Source organism: Pseudophryne corroboree, unplaced genomic scaffold (assembly GCF_028390025.1).
Source record: "Pseudophryne corroboree isolate aPseCor3 unplaced genomic scaffold, aPseCor3.hap2 scaffold_1411, whole genome shotgun sequence".
Taxonomy (NCBI): Eukaryota; Metazoa; Chordata; class Amphibia; order Anura; family Myobatrachidae; genus Pseudophryne; species Pseudophryne corroboree.
In genome coordinates this window covers 81,535-102,726 of record NW_026968037.1, presented here as the reverse complement: position 1 = coordinate 102,726, position 21,192 = coordinate 81,535, and the positions used below count along the sequence as shown (strand labels likewise).

The 21,192-nt window shown below is 48.3% G+C and overlaps 1 protein-coding gene across 1 annotated transcript in view; it reads right to left on the bottom strand.

The window, feature by feature from the left end:
* The window catches only part of LOC134995857 (zinc finger protein 271-like), a 69,508-nt gene that overhangs the window by 34,417 nt on the left and 13,899 nt on the right, over positions 1-21,192 (bottom strand). The window contains exons 2-5 of the mRNA XM_063951140.1: positions 18,663-18,813; positions 17,700-17,891; positions 16,914-16,992; positions 16,698-16,795 (exon numbers count right to left, since the gene is read on the bottom strand). Of these exons, the coding sequence (XP_063807210.1) occupies positions 16,698-16,795; positions 16,914-16,992; positions 17,700-17,891; positions 18,663-18,740 (447 nt within the window). The 5' untranslated portion in view covers positions 18,741-18,813. The remainder of the gene's footprint in view (positions 1-16,697; positions 16,796-16,913; positions 16,993-17,699; positions 17,892-18,662; positions 18,814-21,192) is intronic.

Here is a 21,192-nt window from a genome sequence, read left to right as displayed (position 1 = left end):
CTGGGCCAGTGCTTTGTTGTATCAAAGCTGTGCTCTAGCTCTGAACTCTCTCCGTGCATTCCTGTGTGATTCCCGTGGTCCAGATATCGCCTCCGTTCCCAGAGGTCCGTTTTGCAGCCTTCACTGCCAAAGATCTACCGGCTCTCCATTGTGCTATCAGTCAATTGCACACCTATTGGAAATACTCGGATTCCCAGTGTCCTGCATGAGGTTACCCTGTCTGTCTGCCTATCATACAAAGTCTGGAGGATTCCAATTCCTTCAGCTGTTCGTTTGTTCAACTCTGCATTTAACCCATTCATCACCTTGCCATCTACTACAGTTTCACAGTGATCTCCGGAACCCGCAAGTAACCCAATTCAGTACTTTTTCTATGTTGTCATTACAAGGATAATTCTTCACAGTCTCTCAGTTAACTCTCAAAGCTCCATTGCAAATTCTTACAGTTAATTCTCCATGTCTGCATTAACCAGTTAAACACAATCTGCAGTTCAGCATCAAAGCCTGTTTATATTTGGACAATTCAACATTTATTCTTTAGCTTGTTTTTGCATATGTTTCCATGAACATTTCTTTTATTTATTTCTGAGTTTTCTCTTGCATATTATTTCTGTCATTCCTGCAATACTTCAGTATAATGATGATTAACAACTAGTCATTTAACTCCTTACCGAATTGTTACTTTAATAAATATATGAAACGGAACTTCCTTCGTCCTCCCTGTTTTCTTCATACCCCAGCACCTACACCTGAGGTTGGTTCCAGGTTAACGGATTCACAAAAACACCCGGACCTGACAGTAAGCACTGGCCACATGGATCCGTCAAGTGACCAATTCGCAGGAGGCGGTGCTACGTCAAATATCCTTTCCCGTCTGGAAAACCAGGAGTCTATACAGACACAAATAGTGCAGTTTATGCAAACTATGGCAGACCGTTTAGAGACTCTTCATACAGCAATTAAAACGTCTCAAGTCCAGATTCCAACTCCGGTTGTCCCAGTTACCACTACAGCTTCTCCTGTGATGCTGCCTATGTCCCGCTTGCAGTTACCCTCTCCGAGTAAGTTTGACGGAACTCCAAAACTTTGCAGGGGATTCCTGAATCAATGCGAGATCCAGTTCGAACTGATGTCCGCCAGTTTCCCATCAGCTCGTTCTAAGGTCGCATATATTATTGCCCTCCTCTCCGGTCAGGCTCTGGAGTGGGCATCACCATTATGGGAGAGAGGTGATCCTATCCTCTCTAATTACAAAGAGTTTGTATCTTCTTTCCGGAGAATCTTTGACGAACCCGGCAGGACCACCTCAGCATCTTTGGAGATTCTCCGTCTACGTCAAGGTTTACGTCCTGTCAATCAATATATTGTTCAGTTTCGCACGTTGTCTTCAGAGTTAAACTGGAATGAGGAGGCCCTGATCGCCGCGTTTTGGAATGGACTTTCTGAGAGAATCAAGGACGATTTAACTATCCGGGATGTGCCAACTAAACTGGATGAATTGATTTCTCTCTGTAACAAACTTGACCTACGCTACAGGGAGCGATGTTTAGAGAAATCCAGGGCAGAGCGATCCAGTCCACGTTATCATCCTAGGCCTCGACAAGATTCTTCATCACAGTCTCCGGTAACGACAGACGAACCTATGCAGATTGGGCGCTCTCGCCTCACAGAAGAGGAACGACTTCGTCGTCGACAGGGTAACCTCTGCATGTACTGTGGGTCCTCTGAACACTTAGTTAAATTCTGCAAACTCCGACCGGGAAACTCTCGCTCCTAGCTTATTCAAGAGAGGTTAAGCTAGGAGTTACTCTAGAATCACGTTCTGGGGAAGAGCCGACTTTGTCTATTCAATTAGAAGTTCCAAGTTCTACAGTGAAAGTTTCAGCTCTCCTAGATTCTGGGGCAGCCGAGAACTTCATCTCCTCAGCCTTTGTCATGCGGTCTAAAGTTCAAACCATGCCTCTGGAAGCAGCAGTTGCCGTTACAGCAGTGGATGGAAGTCGAATTCCAGATGGTATAATTACTCATCGAACCGTATGTCTCAAGATGAAAGTTGGTGTGCTCCATTCCGAATACCTCTCCTTCTACGTGATTCCCAAAGCCTCTCAAGATGTGATACTTGGTTTACCTTGGCTGCAGAAACATAACCCTCAACTTAATTGGCAAACCATGGAAGTCCTTTCATGGGGTAAATCTTGTACCAAAGACTGTTTAGCCTCAATTGTACCTCTCCGGTCAATCAGCCTTCCCGACCTACCTCCGGTGTATCAATCCTTTGCGGATGTTTTCAGTAAACAAGCAGCAGACTCTCTACCTCCTCATCACGAATGGGACTGCCCAATTGTCCTGGTTCCGGGTAAAACACCTCCTAGGGGACGAATTTATCCGCTATCCATCCCAGAGACGCAAGCTATGTCTGATTATATACAAGAAAATCTAACCAAAGGATTTATCAGACCATCTTCTTCACCTGCAGGAGCCGGATTCTTTTTCGTTAAGAAGAAGGATGGTGGGTTACGACCATGCATAGATTACCGTGGACTCAATGAGATCACTGTGAAAAACAAGTATCCATTACCCTTAATTCCAGAATTATTTGACCGGGTAAAAGGAGCTACTGTGTTTACAAAACTGGATCTCCGAGGGGCCTACAATTTAATCCGCATCCGAGAAGGGGACGAGTGGAAAACTGCTTTTAATACCCGGGATGGGCATTACGAATACCTTGTAATGCCTTTCGGTCTTTGTAATGCACCTGCAGTTTTTCAAAGCTATGTGAATGAACTTTTTCGTGATCTTCTCTACAAGTGTCTAGTAGTGTACCTGGATGATATCCTAATATTCTCTAGGGATATAAAGTCTCACCGTCACCAAGTTAAAGAGGTACTGACACGTCTGAGGAAAAATCAACTTTATTGTAAGTTAGAGAAGTGCACTTTTGAAGTATCTTCCATACCGTTCCTTGGTTACATCATTTCCGGATCAGAGCTATGTATGGATCCCGGTAAGGTACAAGCTATCCGAGATTGGTCCACTCCTACAACTCTCAAGGGGATTCAGCGATTTCTCGGCTTTGCTAATTTCTATAGGAGATTCATTAAGAATTATTCTACGTTAGCTGCTCCCATCACAGCCCTAACTCGTAAGGGAGCAAATCCTACGAACTGGTCTTCAGAAGCAATCAAAGCCTTCTCTGATTTAAAGCAAGCCTTTGTGTCAGCCCCCATTCTTCGACAGCCTGATCTGAATCGTCCCTTTCTACTAGAGGTGGATGCATCTACAGAAGCAGTAGGAGCTGTGTTGTCACAAGTCTTTGAAGATAAAAAGGTCCATCCCTGCGGATATTTCTCCCGTAAGTTCCTCCCGGCAGAACGTAATTATGCAATCGGTGAGCAAGAGTTACTTGCCATCAAGTTGGCATTTGAGGAGTGGAGATACCTCCTAGAAGGAGCTCAACATCGCATTACAGTTTATACTGATCATAAGAATCTTCTGTATCTGCAGTCAGCTCAGTGTTTGAATCCACGACAAGCTCGATGGGCGCTTTTCTTCTCACGATTTGATTTCAAACTCACCTATCGTCCAGGGTCTCAGAACAAAAAGGCAGATGCCCTTTCCCGGTCCTTTGCTTCTTCTGAATTAAATGATGCTACCACGAATCAAGCCATTGTGAATCCTAGGTCCTTTTTAATGACTCGAACCTCTCCAGTTCCTCCGCCTGGCAAGACCTTTGTCGCCACAAGTCTTCGAAAACGGCTGCTTACCTGGGCTCACTCCTCTTCCTTCATGGGTCATCCTGGGGTTCTAAAGACTCTCAAGTTTATTCAACAGTCTTATTGGTGGCCACGTCTCAAAGCCGATGTCCAAGAGTTTATAGCAGCATGTCCTAAATGTGCCCAACATAAGAGTCCAAGAAGTTCTCCACCAGGTTTGTTACATCCACTATCCATACCCAAACAACCATGGACTCATATCTCAATGGATTTCGTGACCGATCTACCTCCATCAAAAGGGCGAAATACCATTTGGGTGATAGTGGATCGATTTTCGAAAATGGCACATTTCATTCCATTAACTGGGTTACCATCTGCCCCTTTACTAGCCAGATTGTTCATCTCTGAAATCTTCAAGTTGCATGGCCTTCCTCGAGAAATTGTTTCTGATCGGGGAACACAGTTTGTGGCCAAGTTTTGGAGGTCGCTTTGTTCATCTTTAAATGTCAAGTTGAACTTTTCTTCTGCATATCATCCTCAGACAGATGGACAAACTGAGAGAGTCAACCAAGACCTTGAAACATTTCTCCGGCTATATATATCGTCCTCACAGGATGACTGGGTTGACTACCTTCCATTGGCAGAATTTGCTCATAATAATCTCTTCCATTCATCTTCAGAATCTACGCCCTTTTATATTAACTTCGGCTTTCATCCTCGTGTGCCAGAGTTTCATCCATTGCCAGCCCTAGAGGTCCCAGCGGCAGATCAAGAGCTTCAACGTCTATCTAGCATCTGGAGTTGTGTACGTAAGTCCTTGGTCAAAACTTCCGCTCGTTATAAATCTTTTGCAGATAGAAAATGTAAAGCTGTACCGAATTACAAAGTGGGAGACCAAGTTTGGATTTCTACGCGCAATCTCAAGTTCAAAGTTCCTTCTAAGAAATTTGCTCCCAGGTTTATTGGTCCATTTCCCATTGTAAAGGTACTCAACCCTGTGTCATACAAAGTCAAGCTGCCACCGTCTTTGAGAATTCCTAACGCCTTTCATACATCTTTACTGAAGCCTTTGATTCTCAATAAGTTCCGTACTACCCAGTCCAAATCTCCTAAAGTTCACTCTTTGCAGAATGAGGAATTTGAAGTTAAAGAGATTGTGGACTCACGTTCCCGATATGGACGTTTACAGTTTCTGGTCGACTGGAAGGGTTACGGCCCGGAGGAGAGATCCTGGGTTTTCTCTGAAGATGTTCATGCTCCAAGACTGGTACAGAAATACTTCTCCAAAAATCCTGACAAGGTTCAAAGGTGTTCGGAGACCACCCGTAGAAGAGGGGGTACTGTCACGAACCGGTCTCTCACCTTTGCGGGTTCTGGGGTTCATCCGTTGCCAGTGCGGTTGCTCGCGGTGCTGTGCGCCCGTGTGGGGACACGGCGTGATCAATGGCACAGGTAATGCAGAGTCTGGGAACTGTGAGTGCGGGGACCAAATGGCCTAAGGCACTGCGGTGTGTCTGCTGTATAGGAGGTGGCTATGTTGGAGACCAAATAGCTAATACTGAGCACTTGTGAAAACACCTGTGGGCAGGTGTAAGCCAATCCCGTGCTTGTGCTGCCTTTAAGTAGGCTGGGATTATGTCACTCTGGGCCAGTGCTTTGTTGTATCAAAGCTGTGCTCTAGCTCTGAACTCTCTCCGTGCATTCCTGTGTGATTCCCGTGGTCCAGATATCGCCTCCGTTCCCAGAGGTCCGTTTTGCAGCCTTCACTGCCAAAGATCTACCGGCTCTCCATTGTGCTATCAGTCAATTGCACACCTATTGGAAATACTCGGATTCCCAGTGTCCTGCATGAGGTTACCCTGTCTGTCTGCCTATCATACAAAGTCTGGAGGATTCCAATTCCTTCAGCTGTTCGTTTGTTCAACTCTGCATTTAACCCATTCATCACCTTGCCATCTACTACAGTTTCACAGTGATCTCCGGAACCCGCAAGTAACCCAATTCAGTACTTTTTCTATGTTGTCATTACAAGGATAATTCTTCACAGTCTCTCAGTTAACTCTTAAAACTCCATTGCAAATTCTTACAGTTAATTCTCCATGTCTGCATTAACCAGTTAAACACAATCTGCAGTTCAGCATCAAAGCCTGTTTATATTTGGACAATTCAACATTTATTCTTCAGCTTGTTTTTGCATATGTTTCCATGAACATTTCTTTTATTTATTTCTGAGTTTTCTCTTGCATATTATTTCTGTCATTCCTGCAATACTTCAGTATAATGATGATTAACAACTAGTCATTTAACTCCTTACCGAATTGTTACTTTAATAAATATATGAAACGGAACTTCCTTCGTCCTCCCTGTTTTCTTCATACCCCAGCACCTACACCTGAGGTTGGTTCCAGGTTAACGGATTCACAAAAACACCCGGACCTGACACTCGCACTACAAAACGAGGAGAGGAACCTTCTACAGTTTATTCCTCAGTCCTTTCGGATGAAGGAAATTCCAGTCTTGTCTATGATGGATGGTCTACCTGTTCTGAAGATGAAGATCAGGAAGACTTCTAAAGAATCCAGCTTAAGTTTTGTTCTGGACCCTCTGGTTTCCACTTTTTAGAAGCTTTGTGTACAAGTTATTCATCAAGATCCTCTAAGATTCAAGATGGGTGTCCGGAGTCCACCCTTGAAGAGGGGGATACTGTCACAATCCTGACTGTAGGTTTATATTTGGTGACTTACCCCTGCCATCTGTCCTGGATCCTGTGTCTTTTCACTCACGGAGTTAAACAGCTTGTCAGCACTATGAGTTTTCCTGAGTTCTCTGCCTGAGAGGTAATCAGCTCCACCTGTGGTGATCTCCTGTGTGAGGCTGAATTCAGTAATCTAAAAGCAAGCATTCTGTGTTTTGCAGAAGTCCAGGCTTCAGTGTTCTCTTGGCCTGCTAGGCCTCATTCTACATCACAGCCTTGGCTAGAGTAGTCACATGACAGTGACATCACCTAATCCTGCCCACCAATCATCAAGGACCAGGAAGTATAAATCAGGAGGCTGAGTTGGAATCTGGGCCAGTTCCTCGTGTCACATACAGCCTTGTGTGGGTCTTAAGCTGAGCTCCCTAAAGGTAACCTTTGTACCTAAGTTCCTGTGGAAACTCTGGGGGTAATTTCAAGTTGATCGCAGCAGGAATTCTGTTAGCAACTGGGCAAAACCATGTGCACTGCAGGGGAGGCAGATATAACATGTGCAGAGAGAGTTAGATTTGGGTGTGGTGTGTTCAATCTGCAATCTAATTTGCAGTGTAAAAATAAAGCAGCCAGTATTTACCCTGCACAGAAATAAAATAACCCACCCAAATCTAACTCTCTCTGCAAATGTTATATCTGCCACACCTGCAGTGCACATGGTTTTGCCCAACTGCTAAAAAATTTCCTGCTGCGATCAACTTGGAATTACAACCTCTGTTCCCTTGTTACCGTTTGGTTTATTTGTGTGTTGCCATTTGATTTCACCATTTCCCTGAGTCTCAATGTAAAGGTACAGCTGCAATGTTTCGTCTTAAAGGCACAGTACTGAATTCCGTGTTCTCCACTGAAAACCACAGCTGTCGTGTTTCAGTTTTACTACTGTTGTAGTTGGGATCTCCAGGGCTCAGTACCTCGTGCCTCAGCATCTCCGTGCCTCAGCACCTCCGTGCTTCCAGCATCTCTGTGCCTCAGTACCTCCGTGCCTCAGCACCTCCGTGCTTCCAGCACCTCAGTATCTCCGTGACTCAGCATCTCCGTGCCTCAGCACCTCAGTGCCTCAGCATCTCCGTGCCTCAGTGCCTCAGCACCTCCGTGCTTCCAGCACCTCAGTACCTCCGTGCCTCAGTACCTCCGTGCCTCAGTACCTCCGTGCTTCCAGCACCTCCGTGCCACAGCACCTCCGTGCCTCAGTACCTCCGTGCCTCAGCATCTCCGTGCTTCCAGCACCTCCGTGCCTCCAGCACCTCCGTGCCTCAGCACCCCTACGCACCCCAGTGTCTCTACGCACCCCAGTGCCTCCACGCACCTCAGTGCCTCCACGCACCTCAGTGCCTCCACGCATCTCAGTGTCTCCAAGCACCTCAGTGTCTCCAAGCACCTCAGTGTCTCCAAGCACCTCAGTGTCTCCAAGCACCTCAGTGTCCGCAAGCACCTCAGTGTCCGCAAGCACCTCAGTGTCCGCAAGCACCTCAGTGTCTCCAAGCACCCCGTGCCCTTTAGCACAGTTGTACCTGGTATTCTTCACGGATTCATCAGTGCCTTTCCAGTTCTGTCTTTCAGGAGACCTTCAGCATGCCTCCTGTCTGCCGACCTAATCCTGCATGAGGAGAACCTAGATTCGGCCATCTCTGCTGCGGTTCCTCTTCCCAGTCACCGGAAGAAACCCAGAGTCCACAACAGTCCCAAACCAGGTCAGTGGTAGTATTCATATAATCCTCCAGTCGCCCGCACAGACTTCACTAACACCGGGTTCACAAAACCTTAGTCATGACAGTAGGAACTGGCCACATGGACCCGTCCGAAAGTGTTTGTCTGACGCATGACCTCCTAAGCAATATTGCAGGACGCTTGGAAGGTCTGGAGTCGACTCAGCATCGATTGGCACATTGTCTGCATCGGAATTCGTCCTCCAGAGATTCTATGACCTTCTGCTCTAAGACTCCTGACCAACTGCAGATTTTCTACCAGATGTTACTACAGTTACAAGAACTTTTGCCTAGTATTCTCTCTGTGATGCCTGATCTCCTCAGGAATACTACCAACGTTGTTGATCCTGTTTTGTCCCATCCAGTTAATAGAGTCTCTTCCTCTGCGCAAGGGAAAGTTTTTCATCAGAGCTATCCACGGCCCAAGCTCTCTGAAGCTGAACGTCAGCGGCGTAAGGAGCTACATCTCTGTCTTTACTGTGGAAATTCTGGTCATTTTGTTAAAGACTGCATTCTTCGCAAGCCAGGTAATAGTGACAAATCTCAGTATCATAGTGCTCATGTCTACAAGTCATCCACAGTATCCGATCCTTCTGCTGCTGACGGGGGTATCAAGAAGGCTACTCTTCTGAGAGAGACTCAAATTTATGACTGGGGTCCGGTGGTTAAAAGACCTTATCCCAAGTTGGGTGTCCAGAGAAGAATGTTCAAGCCATTTACAGTCACAGAGGAGTCCGTGTCCACAGCCCCAGGAGGGGCGTCTTCAGAGCGTCCAGCCCCAGGAGGGGCGTCTTCAGAGCGTCCAGCCCCAGGAGGGGCGTTTTCAGAGCGTCCAGCCCCAGGAGGGGCGTCTTCAGAGCGTCCAGCCCCAGGAGGGGCGTCTTCAGAGCGTCCAGCCCCAGGAGGGGCGTCTTCAGAGCGTCCAGCCCCAGGAGGGGCGTCTTCAGAGCGTCCAGCCCCAGGAGGGGCGTCTTCAGAGTGCTGCCCAGCCAGTGAGTCTTCAGAGTGCTGCCCAGCCAGAGAGTCTACAGAGTGCTGCCCAGCCAGAGAGTCTACAGAGTGCTGCCCAGCCAGAGAGTCTACAGAGTGCTGCCCAGCCAGAGATTCTACAGAGTGCTGCCTAGCCAGAGATTCTACAGAGTGCTGCCCAGCCAGAGATTCTACAGAGTGCTGCCCAGCCAGAGATTCTACAGAGTGCTGCCCAGCCAGAGATTCTACAGAGTGCTGCCCAGCCAGAGATTCTACAGAGTGCTGCCCAGCCAGAGATTCTACAGAGTGCTGCCCAGCCAGAGATTCTACAGAGTGCTGCCCAGCCCCGTGAAGAGGGGGCTCTTGCCTCAGCCCAGCCCCGTGAAGAGGGGGCTCTTGCCTCAGCCCAGCCCCGTGAAGAGGGGGCTCTTGCCTCAGCCCAGCCCCGTGAAGAGGGGGCTCTTGCCTCAGCCCAGCCCCGTGAAGTGGGGGCTCTTGCCTCAGCCCAGCCCTGTGAAGAAAGGGCTCAGCCCGTCCCGGTTCCAGACGGTCCAGCAATACTCCAGGCCCTGCCTGTCAGTCCGTCCCGGTTCCAGACGGTCCAGCAATATTCCAGGCCCTGCCTGGTCAGTCCGTCCCGGTTCCAGCCGGTCCAGCAATACTCCAGGCCCAGCCTGGTCAGTCCGTCCCGGTTCCAGCCGGTCCAGCAATACTCCAGGCTCCGCCTGGTCAGTCCGTCCCGGTTACAGCCGGTCCAGCAATACTCCAGGCTCCGCCTGGTCAGTCCGTCCCGGTTCCAGCCGGTCCAGCAATACTCCAGGTTCTGCCTGGTCAGTCCGTCCCGGTTACAGCCGGTCCAGCAATACTCCAGGACCAGCCTGGTCCATCTCCTTTGGCTCCAGCCAATTCAAGTATCCTCGGATCCAATCCAGTCCTACTCGTCCAGCCAAAGCTTTCTTCAGTTTCATCCTCTAAGCCTGCCAAAGATAGTCCAAGTATCTCCTTCCGTAGGAATCCGACCATTCAGGTTGGTCATGTAGGAGTCTCTCCTAGCTCAATACTAAGTTCTCCGCCAAAGAATTTAAAGTTACAGTGCACTTCTAGGTCATTTTCAAACTGTGTATCTAAAGGAGATTCGTATTTTCCGTTAGACTTGGACTCAGACTCTGAATTTGATCCAGTTTATGATGCTACTCCTTTCCTGGGAGGTGCTGTTCCTTCCTGTTATGCTTCCATGCATGAAGAGGTTCCAGAATCACCAAAAAGCTCTACAGGTCTCTGTATGAAAAGTCCTCGTTATAGAACAAGATTTAATTTAAGCCTCAGTGGAGTGCTAGCTTCGAAAGCACAATCTTCTCGCACTACAAAACGAGGAGAGGAACCTTCTACAGTTTATTCCTCAGTCCTTTCGGATGAAGGAAATTCCAGTCTTGTCTATGATGGATGGTCTACCTGTTCTGAAGATGAAGATCAGGAAGACTTCTAAAGAATCCAGCTTAAGTTTTGTTCTGGACCCTCTGGTTTCCACTTTTTAGAAGCTTTGTGTACAAGTTATTCATCAAGATCCTCTAAGATTCAAGATGGGTGTCCGGAGTCCACCCTTGAAGAGGGGGATACTGTCACAATCCTGACTGTAGGTTTATATTTGGTGACTTACCCCTGCCATCTGTCCTGGATCCTGTGTCTTTTCACTCACGGAGTTAAACAGCTTGTCAGCACTATGAGTTTTCCTGAGTTCTCTGCCTGAGAGGTAATCAGCTCCACCTGTGGTGATCTCCTGTGTGAGGCTGAATTCAGTAATCTAAAAGCAAGCATTCTATGTTTTGCAGAAGTCCAGGCTTCAGTGTTCTCTTGGCCTGCTAGGCCTCATTCTACATCACAGCCTTGGCTAGAGTAGTCACATGACAGTGACATCACCTAATCCTGCCCACCAATCATCAAGGACCAGGAAGTATAAATCAGGAGGCTGAGTTGGAATCTGGGCCAGTTCCTCGTGTCACATACAGCCTTGTGTGGGTCTTAAGCTGAGCTCCCTAAAGGTAACCTTTGTACCTAAGTTCCTGTGGAAACTCTGTTCCCTTGTTACCGTTTGGTTTATTTGTGTGTTGCCATTTGATTTCACCATTTCCCTGAGTCTCAATGTAAAGGTACAGCTGCAATGTTTCGTCTTAAAGGCACAGTACTGAATTCCGTGTTCTCCACTGAAAACCACAGCTGTCGTGTTTCAGTTTTACTACTGTTGTAGTTGGGATCTCCAGGGCTCAGTACCTCGTGCCTCAGCATCTCCGTGCCTCAGCACCTCCGTGCTTCCAGCATCTCTGTGCCTCAGTACCTCCGTGCCTCAGCACCTCCGTGCTTCCAGCACCTCAGTATCTCCGTGACTCAGCATCTCCGTGCCTCAGCACCTCAGTGCCTCAGCATCTCCGTGCCTCAGTGCCTCAGCACCTCCGTGCTTCCAGCACCTCAGTACCTATGTGCCTCAGTACCTCTGTGCCTCAGTACCTCCGTGCCTCAGTACCTCCGTGCTTCCAGCACCTCCGTGCCACAGCACCTCCGTGCCACAGCACCTCCGTGCCTCAGCATCTCCGTGCTTCCAGCACCTCCGTGCCTCAGCACCCCTACGCACCCCAGTGTCTCTACGCACCCCAGTGCCTCCACGCACCTCAGTGCCTCCACGCACCTCAGTGCCTCCACGTACCTCAGTGTCTCCAATCACCTCAGTGCCTCCACGCACCTCAGTGCCTCCACGTACCTCAGTGTCTCCAAGCATCTCAGTGTCTCCAAGCACCTCAGTGTCTCCAAGCACCTCAGTGTCTCCAAGCACCTCAGTGTCTCCAAGCACCTCAGTGTCCGCAAGCACCTCAGTGTCCGCAAGCACCTCAGTGTCCGCAAGCACCTCAGTGTCTCCAAGCACCCCGTGCCCTTTAGCACAATTATACCTGGTATTCTTCACTGATTCATCAGTGCCTTTCCAGTTCTGTCTTTTAGGAGACCTTCAGCATGCCTCCTGTCTGCCGACCTAATCCTGCATGAGGAGAACCTAGATTCGGCCATCTCTGCTGCGGTTCCTCTTCCCAGTCACCGGAAGAAACCCAGAGTCCACAACAGTCCCAAACTAGGTCAGTGGTAGTATTCATATAATCCTCCAGTCGCCCGCACAGACTTCACTAACACCGGGTTCACAAAACCTTAGTCATGACAGTCTTTAGGCCTTCAGCCTGAGAGCAGGCTAATAATGGCTTGCACCTACATATGGCTGATATAAGCTGTGTCAGGGCTTGGCTTGAAGCTCCCTACCTGAGGACACAAGCAGCAGGCTTGTTATTAGATGGTAGTACTGCGCATACAGTATGGTCGGTGTTTGTGGTAAGAGCATTAGATCCTACCACTCAGAGAGGGGAATCTATAATGTTTAGTTAGTGTTCAGTTGGGCTAGGATTTATTTTAATGTTTTGTTTTTGTACTGCACAATAAAACGAACCACGGCTAGATTGTACAAATACCCTGGACTGGTGTGCTGTTTTCCTGGCTGCTGTGTGTTGGGAGTTGTCCATCTACCCCAAGAGAGGGCACACCTATGCTATTCTACTGACATATGAGAAAGACATGGATCTGATGACTATGTTAGTACCCTACTTCTAGCGCTAGGACACTGCAACCAAACATTTTGTGTCATCTCTTCTAGGCGCGAACTATTCAACTCAGGAAAATTCTACATATCGGGCACATAGATGGCTGCCTCACCCGGAACATTTAGTGGATGGAATATATAAAACGTGGAATATTATTACCACAAATAATAGATTGGGTATTAAATGCAGGAGGTCAGGATGCTGGCTGTCACATGACTGATCGCAGCAACCTGATATTGACAATTCCAACACTGGACAGGGGTAAGTATTATACCTCTCTCCCTTACCCCCTCCTGGTGTGTCGGCTATGGCCAAAATAACTCCACCCAACCCTGTATTATGCTTTTTGGCTCTCTAGGTTCCTCTCTCTCTCTGGTTTTCTACTTGCTGTAATACTAAATCTGGTAAGGTCCATATTAATATCCCAGCACTTAGAATTCCAGTGGTCAGAAAACCCAAAGCAGAATCCCGACACCTGATTGTTATGTGGTCTAACCCTAAACCCATCTCTGTGCAGCCTAACCCTAACCATCCCTGGTGGTGGCAATACCTAACCCCCCCCCCCTTCCAGCAGCCTAACCCCCCCTCCCCGCAACCTAAATCTAACTATCCCCTTTAGTACCTAACCCTAAAACCCCCTTCTTAGTTACTAATCCTAACACACCCTCCCCACAGCCTAACCCTAACCTACCCCCAGTCAGGAATCCGCATTCTCCATCGCATCACTTCCAGTGAACAGGCGTCTCCTGGCTTCAGATTCCAGCCACAGATCACTACTTCCATCTGCAGTAAGAGACTTTCCTCAGGTGTGCACCTAATTATCAGCATTTCATCCTTTGCATTGTATCCAGCATTTAACTCTCTTGCTGAGTTAGGACAGTCTCCTGCCTGGGCCGTGCTAGGCCAAAGTATTTCTATGTTTATAGAGACTGTGTGCTTTTACAAAATACCGGAGTTCTGCTTTTCTTCAATTATTACTACAGTACAGTACAGTACAATACGAGAGGAGCCATCCACCTGGATCCAGACCGCCATCCCCTGCCTGTGATTGCTGCTGCAGCCAGTGCCGGCCCGACCATCACGCGGAGTAGAGGGCGCCATGTTATGGAGGGCGCTGCCGCTCTTCTCGACTCCCGTGGGGCCGCCTGCCAGCTGTGTGTGGAGTCCATGGCATTGGACTCCGTGCAAGCCCAGGTGCTGCTGCGCTCCGAGGGTGAGCAGGAACTCTGCATAGTTCCCTCCCCCAGCAAAGGGACACACTCCCGGCCATTAGAGATGCGATGAGCAGTTCTGCAGAGGGAGGGAGAATCGATCACAGCCGGCCGCCCCCCCCTCCTCTCTCCCTTTCTTCCGCGCAGTGTGTAAAGCACAAATGGGAAGAGTACGGGCAGCAGGGAGCTGCGTTGAGATACTGCAGGGCGTCAGCAGCAGTTTCACAGCACCTTGTTCTTGCACCACTGGCTCTCTGCACACCGAAGACGCTGAAGCGTGGCCAATATCATAGTTCCTGCAGAGAGTGGAGTCCTGTCCCTGGTTACCAGCCTGGGGAGGTGAGAATAGTAGCACCGTGTTCATAGGAGCCGCAGTGCTGCCGACCACAGCCGCCTCCTCCTTGCAACGCTGCCGCCCCTGCCTCCTCTTACACTACGCCGCCGCCTCCCTCAGCCGCCGTAAGTCCTTCTCTGCCTCCTCTGGACCACATCGCAGACAACAGCATCCTCAGCACCGCCGCTGCTAAATCGGTAATCTTACCCTGCTGTCTTTCTCTCTCCCTAGTCCCTACTGTATGCCCTGCTGTCCCTCTCTCTGTCCCTATGCCCCTGCTGTCCCTCTCTCTGTCCCTGCTGTCCCTCTCTCTGTCCCTATGTCCCTGCTGTCCCTCTCTCTGTCCCTATGTCCCTGCTGTCCCTCTCTCTGTCCCTGCTGTCCCTCTCTCTGTCCCTATGTCCCTGCTGTCCCTCTCTCTGTCCCTATGTCCCTGCTGTCCCTCTCTCTGTCCCTGCTGTCCCTCTCTCTGTCCCTATGTCCCTGCTGTCCCTCTCTCTGTCCCTGCTGTCCCTCTCTCTGTCCCTGCTGTCCCTCTCTCTGTCCCTATGTCCCTGCTGTCCCTCTCTCTGTCCCTATGTCCCTGCTGTCCCTCTCTCTGTCCCTATGTCCCTGCTGTCCCTCTCTCTGTCCCTATGTCCCTGCTGTCCCTCTCTCTGTCCCTATGTCCCTGCTGTCCCTCTCTCTGTCCCTATGTCCCTGCTGTCCCTCTCTCTGTCACTCCCTGTCCCTGCTGTCCCTCTCTCTGTCACTCCCTGTCCCTGCTGTCCCTCTCTCTGTCCCTATGTCCCTGCTGTCCCTCTCTCTGTCCCTATGCCCCTGCTGTCCCTCTCTCTGTCCCTATGCCCCTGCTGTCCCTCTCTCTGTCCCTATGTCCCTGCTGTCCCTCTCTCTGTCCCTATGTCCCTGCTGTCCCTCTCTCTGTCCCTATGTCCCTGCTGTCCCTCTCTCTGTCACTCCCTGTCCCTTCTGTCACTCCCTGTCCCTGCTGTCACTCTCTCTGTCCCTATGTCCCTGCTGTCATTCCCTATCTCTGCTGTCACTTTCCCTGTTCCTCTGTCACTCCCTATCCCTGATGTCACTTTCCCTGTCCCTCTGTCACTCCCTATCCCTGCTGTCACTCTCCCTGTCTCTATGTTCCTACTGTCACGCTCTCTGAATTTTGTCTCATTCCATGTGGCATAATGTGATTTTGGCTCATACAGTGTGCTATAATGTGAATTTTGGCGCATACCATGTGGTATAATGTGAATTTCGACTCATTTTGTGTGCTATAATGTGAATTTCAACTCACACAGTGTGCTATAATGTGAATTTCAACTCACACAGTGTGCTATAATGTGAATTTCGGCTCATTCTGTGAGCTATAATGTGAATGTGAAAACAGAAAAGCTTTTGCATGAACCCGAGTGCCCTCCCTGAAATTGCCAATTTCAAACCTTTTCCTGTACTTATGGGCAGCGCTCCACGGATTGCAAAGAAGTATGCACATAGCAGAAATAGCTTATCAATGTTTCAGGTGCTGTAATACTGCATCTTACGATGCATCTGAAACGTTGTTAAGCTATTTATGCGTATGTGCATACTTCTTTGAAATCCGTGGAGTGCCACCCATAAGTACAGGAGTCTATCTATCAACATCTATATATGATATATCCAAACATTTCCCTAATCATAACCCCCAATACCTTATACCAACCGTAATAGCCTATCCCTAATACTCTACCCCACACCCCTAACTAACCCTAATTCCTTAGCATAAACCACTAAAACAACCCTAATGCCATATCCCAAATATCCTAACCCAATCCAGTAAACTAACCCTAGTATGATTACCACTAACCAAACCCTGATACTCCTTTTCACCTCAGGCGTTGGGTATTGAAGTGTGTGTGTGTGTGTGTGTGTGTGTGTGTGTGTGTGTGTGTGTGTGTGTGTGTGTGTGTGTGTGTGGGGAAGGGGGGGGGGGGGAGGGCAGCAGCAGAAGATGTGCCTAGGATGCTGAGAAACCTTGCACCGGCCCTTATCCATTGTATATTATCCCATCTGTTTCCAACTACTATGTCACCTCTGACACAATAAACACCAGTGCTTATGCGCAGGACTTTTATCAAGCCTCCTTGTTTTATACACCGCACCAGCCCTGACCCACTAGTGCCCCCTCTGGGAACAGATGAAACAAGAAACCTGACACCCCCACAGCCTAAATCTAATCCTCCCACTGCAGCCTAAAACTGACCTCGCCCGTAGCCTAACCTTTCCCAGCCCCGTCACACTTATGATTGTGCTATGTGAAAATAATAATAATTGTGCTATTATTAATATTATTATTATAAAGGCAGAGTCACTTTGGTATATTGGCGAGACCCTAAATCCCACCTACCTGATCCTCCTGTGGGATCCTGTGATTCTCCTCTGTACAATCCTGGGAATACAGAGGACGGGGACATCTCTCTGGGGTATCTCTGTTACTGGGCCCATCTGTAGGAGACACACAGTGACTGAGTACAGTGTATATATGTGATTATCAGGTGATGTGTGTATATAGGGGGATCCATACCTGCCCTCCCCTGTACAATACATGACAGTCTCCTCTTACCCAGTGATGTGAGGGACCGGTGATTCTCCATCATCATGTCCTTGTACAGACCCCTGTGTTCCTCTATATACTCCCCCTCCTGCATGGAGACATAGACAGTGACATCCTGACACCTTATAGGAACCTGACACACACAGTGATACAGTCATCACCCAGACACATCCCCTGGTGTTACTGTATAATGTCCCATTCCAAGCAGTCACCTCTCCAGTCATCACCCAGACACATCCCCTGGTGTTACTGTATAATGTCCTATTCCCAGCAGTCATCTCTCCAGTCATCACCCAGACACGTCCCCAGGTGTTACTGTATAATGCCCCATTCCCAGCAGTCACCTCTCCAGTCATCACCCAGACACGTCCCCTGGTGTTACTGTATAATGTCCTATTCCCAGCAGTCATCTCTCCAGTCATCACCCAGTCACATCCACTGGTGTTACTGTATAAAGCCCCATTCCCAGCAGTCACCTCTCCAGCCATCACCCAGACACATCCCCTGGTGTTACTGTATAATGTCCCATTCCCAGCAGTCATCTCTCCAGTCATCACCCAGACACATCCCCTGGTGTTACTGTATAATGCCCCATTCCCAGCAGTCATCTCTCCAGTCATCACCCAGACACATCCCCTGGTGATACTGTATAATGCCCCATTCCCAGCAGTCATCACCCAGTCACGTCCCCTGGTATTACTGTATAATGTCCCATTCCCAGCAGTCACCTCTCCAGTCACCACCCAGACACATCCCCTGGTGGTACTGTATAATGCCCCCATTCCCGGCAGTCACCTCTCCAGTCAACAGCTGAATGATCTTGTTGGTGAGTTCCAGGATCCTCTGGTCATTGTGTCTCTCATGTATCTGTGAGTGAGGGGGAGGCACCGTGATGAGGCTCTGGGTCACACTCAGTCCAACTGACACATGGGGATGGCTGTAAGGTGTCTCACACTCACCGGATGACTTCTTCACTATTGTGTAATCCTGTGTATTGGGGAGACACAAATTATCACTGTATACACTCAGATCCCCTCCCCAGTCATGTCCCTGTATTATTACTAAAGATATTTGATGTCACTGTAAATACTCCCAGATTCCCTCACCTCCCCAGTCATGTCCCTGTATTACTATAGATATAAGTGATGCCACTGTGATGCTCCAAGATCTCCTCACCTCCCCAGTCATGTCCCTGTATTATTACTATAGATATAAGTGATGTCACTATGATGCTCCCAGATCCCCTCACCTCCCCAGTCATGTCCCTGTATTATTACTATAGATATAAGTGATGTTACTGTGACGCTCTCAGATCCCCTCACCTTCCCAATCATGTCCCTGTATTATTACAATAGATATAAATGATGTTACTGTGACGCTCTCAGATCCCACTCACCTTCGCAGTCATGTCCCTGTATTACTATAGATATAAGTGATGCCACTGTGATGCTCCAAGATCTCCTCACCTCCCCAGTCATGTCCCTGTATTATTACTATAGATGTAAGTGATGTCACTGTGACATTCCCAGATCCCGTCACATCTCCAGTCATGTCCCTGGATTATTACTATAGATATAAGTGATGGCACTCTGACACTCCCAGATCCCCACACCTCCCCAGTCATGTACCTGTATTATTACTATAGATATAAGTGATGTCACTGTGACGCTCCCAGATCCCGTCACCTCCCCAGTCATGTCCCTGTATTATTACTATAGATATACGTGATGTCGCTATTATGCTCCCATTGTCTCTCACCTCTCCAGTCAGCAGGTAGATTATCTCCAAAGTGATATTTAATATGTTTTCTGTCATCACATTTTTATCCTTGTCCATCTTCAGATGATCAGTAACTGGTGTTTTATTGTCTATAGTTTTACTCCCGTAGGTATATTTCTCCTCTTGCAGCCTTGCAAAAAAATAAAAATAAATAAGGTATTTATGAAGATTATTTGACATAATCTTTATTTTCAAGTCTTTTTTTTTTTATTAAACCTGGGCAAACCTGCTGTGTAACCTCAGCTGCCCCAGCTTTGCTCTGTACTATTATACTTACCCACCTACAGGTCCCCAATCATTATTCATCAGGGTCCAATTTTATAACGGACACAACAATACAGAAAGTCCATGATTACAATATCAGGATGTGCAAAACACACAGCGCACAACTCATCATCCAGGGTTTATATGTGATGTACAGAGAGGAGCTGTATCAGGAAAATGCACCAGCCACAGATTTCACTATTATACGCACCACGTACAGATATATAATACAGCACAATATACACACACTGCACCACACAGAGGTACGGCAACACAGGAGGGATTATTACATGCGACTGACAGGGCCGGTTCCAGGGCGCAGAGCGCCCCGGGCGAGAAAGGGGCGTGGCCTAATACAGGGGGCGTGGTGAGTCACGCCCCCTGTACATTGAAAGCGCCGCTTGACTGCTGAGCGGTGCGCGATGACGTCATCGCGCACCGCACAGCAAAAGGTCCTCTCCACGAAGAGAAACTAGACGCTATGCGTCTAGTTCCCTTCGTGGAGAGGACCTTTGCTGTGCGGTGCGCGATGACGTCATCGCGCACCGCTCAGCAGTTACTCTCCACGAAGGGAAACTAGACGCATAGCGTCTAGTTCCCTTCACAGGAGACGACGGGACGACGGGGACGGCAGCGGACGGGGGACACAGCGGGCGGCAGTGGCGGATCTTGCCACGGTGCGGCGCCCTCCGGATGGCGCCAGCGCCCTCCGGAAGGCGGCGCCCCGGGCAAAAGTCCTGCTTGCCCGTGGCAAGAACCGCCACTGGCGACTGAACCCAAGAATAAGCCACGTAGAGATGTCTTGTAATCGCTGTAAGGTCCTGTGGGTCCAACACTCTGACCTGGGAAGCTAAGCAGCGCTGAGCTCGGACTGACTGTGGATGGGGGACTGACCGAGTGATCACCTGGAGGGTCTGTTTATCACCATAGACTATGAGGCGTTATATGCACTGATATAGCGCTGCTATTATTCTTATGCTGCTGAGAAACTGTACCATATATGTATTATTAACAACACTATGACCTATTAGGCTGGGCTAAACTAATTATTATTATTATACTTTTTTTTATATGGCGCAACATGGCATCCGCAGCGCCCAATTACAGAGTACATCATACATCATACATGGACATACAGATAACACGGACATAAGTATCAGGGCAGTAGTTTGGTGCCATCAAAAGGAGTATTGAAAAAGGAGATAGGTGAAGAAGCACATGAGGGAAGAGGACCCTGCTCTTCAGAGCTTACATTCTATAAGGGAGGGGCACATAGACAGGGGTAACACAGATGGACTAGGAAGTGATCAGAGGGTTAGGATGAGATTTGGCAGGGTTGGCTGTAGTAGTGGGTCTTTCAAGTTCTGTAGAGAGGTGGAGAGTCTGAGGGGGAGAGGTAGAGAATTCCAGAGAAAGGGAGCAGCACGTGAGAAATCTTGGCGATAGGAGAGGGAGGAAGTAATCAGTAGGCAGGAGAGTCGGCGGGCATTAGCAGAGGACGGGTGGGAGTGTAAAGGGAGATAAGGTCAGAGATGCAAGAGAGAGAAGCTTGAAGGGAGTTAGGGAGGACAGTCAGGAGATTACAGTAGTCAAGTCTAGAGATGACCAGTTAAGGGTCGTGTGTGTGTGTGTGTGTGTGTGTGTGTGTGTGTGTGTGTGTGTGTGTGTGTGTGTATTTGGGAAAACCTACAATTAAGGGAAAAAAGGGGGAGGTGGAGTCATGAGAGGTGACAGAGGTCAGACAGGTACTGTAGGATGACAGCCAGGAGGGGGCAGTATCACACAGACTAAAGGAGTAAAGGATTTGCAGTGTATGAGGTATAACAGGGATATAATATACAGTATAATACAGATCAGTGATGACATTGCTGTGTGTATATATTACAGTGTATGAGGTATAACAGGGATATAATATACAGTATAATACAGATCAGTGATGACATTGCTGTGTGTGTGTATATTACAGTGTATGAGGTATAACAGGGATATAATATACAGTATAATACAGATCAGTGATGACATTGCTGTGTGTGTGTGTGTATATTACAGTGTATGAGATATAACAAGGATATAATATACAGTATAATACAGATCAGTGATGACATTGCTGTGTGTGTATATTACAGTGTATGAGGTATAACAGGGATATAATATACAGTATAATACAGATCAGTGATGACATTGCTGTGTGTGTGTATATTACAGTGTATGAGGTATAACAGGGATATAATATACAGTATAATAC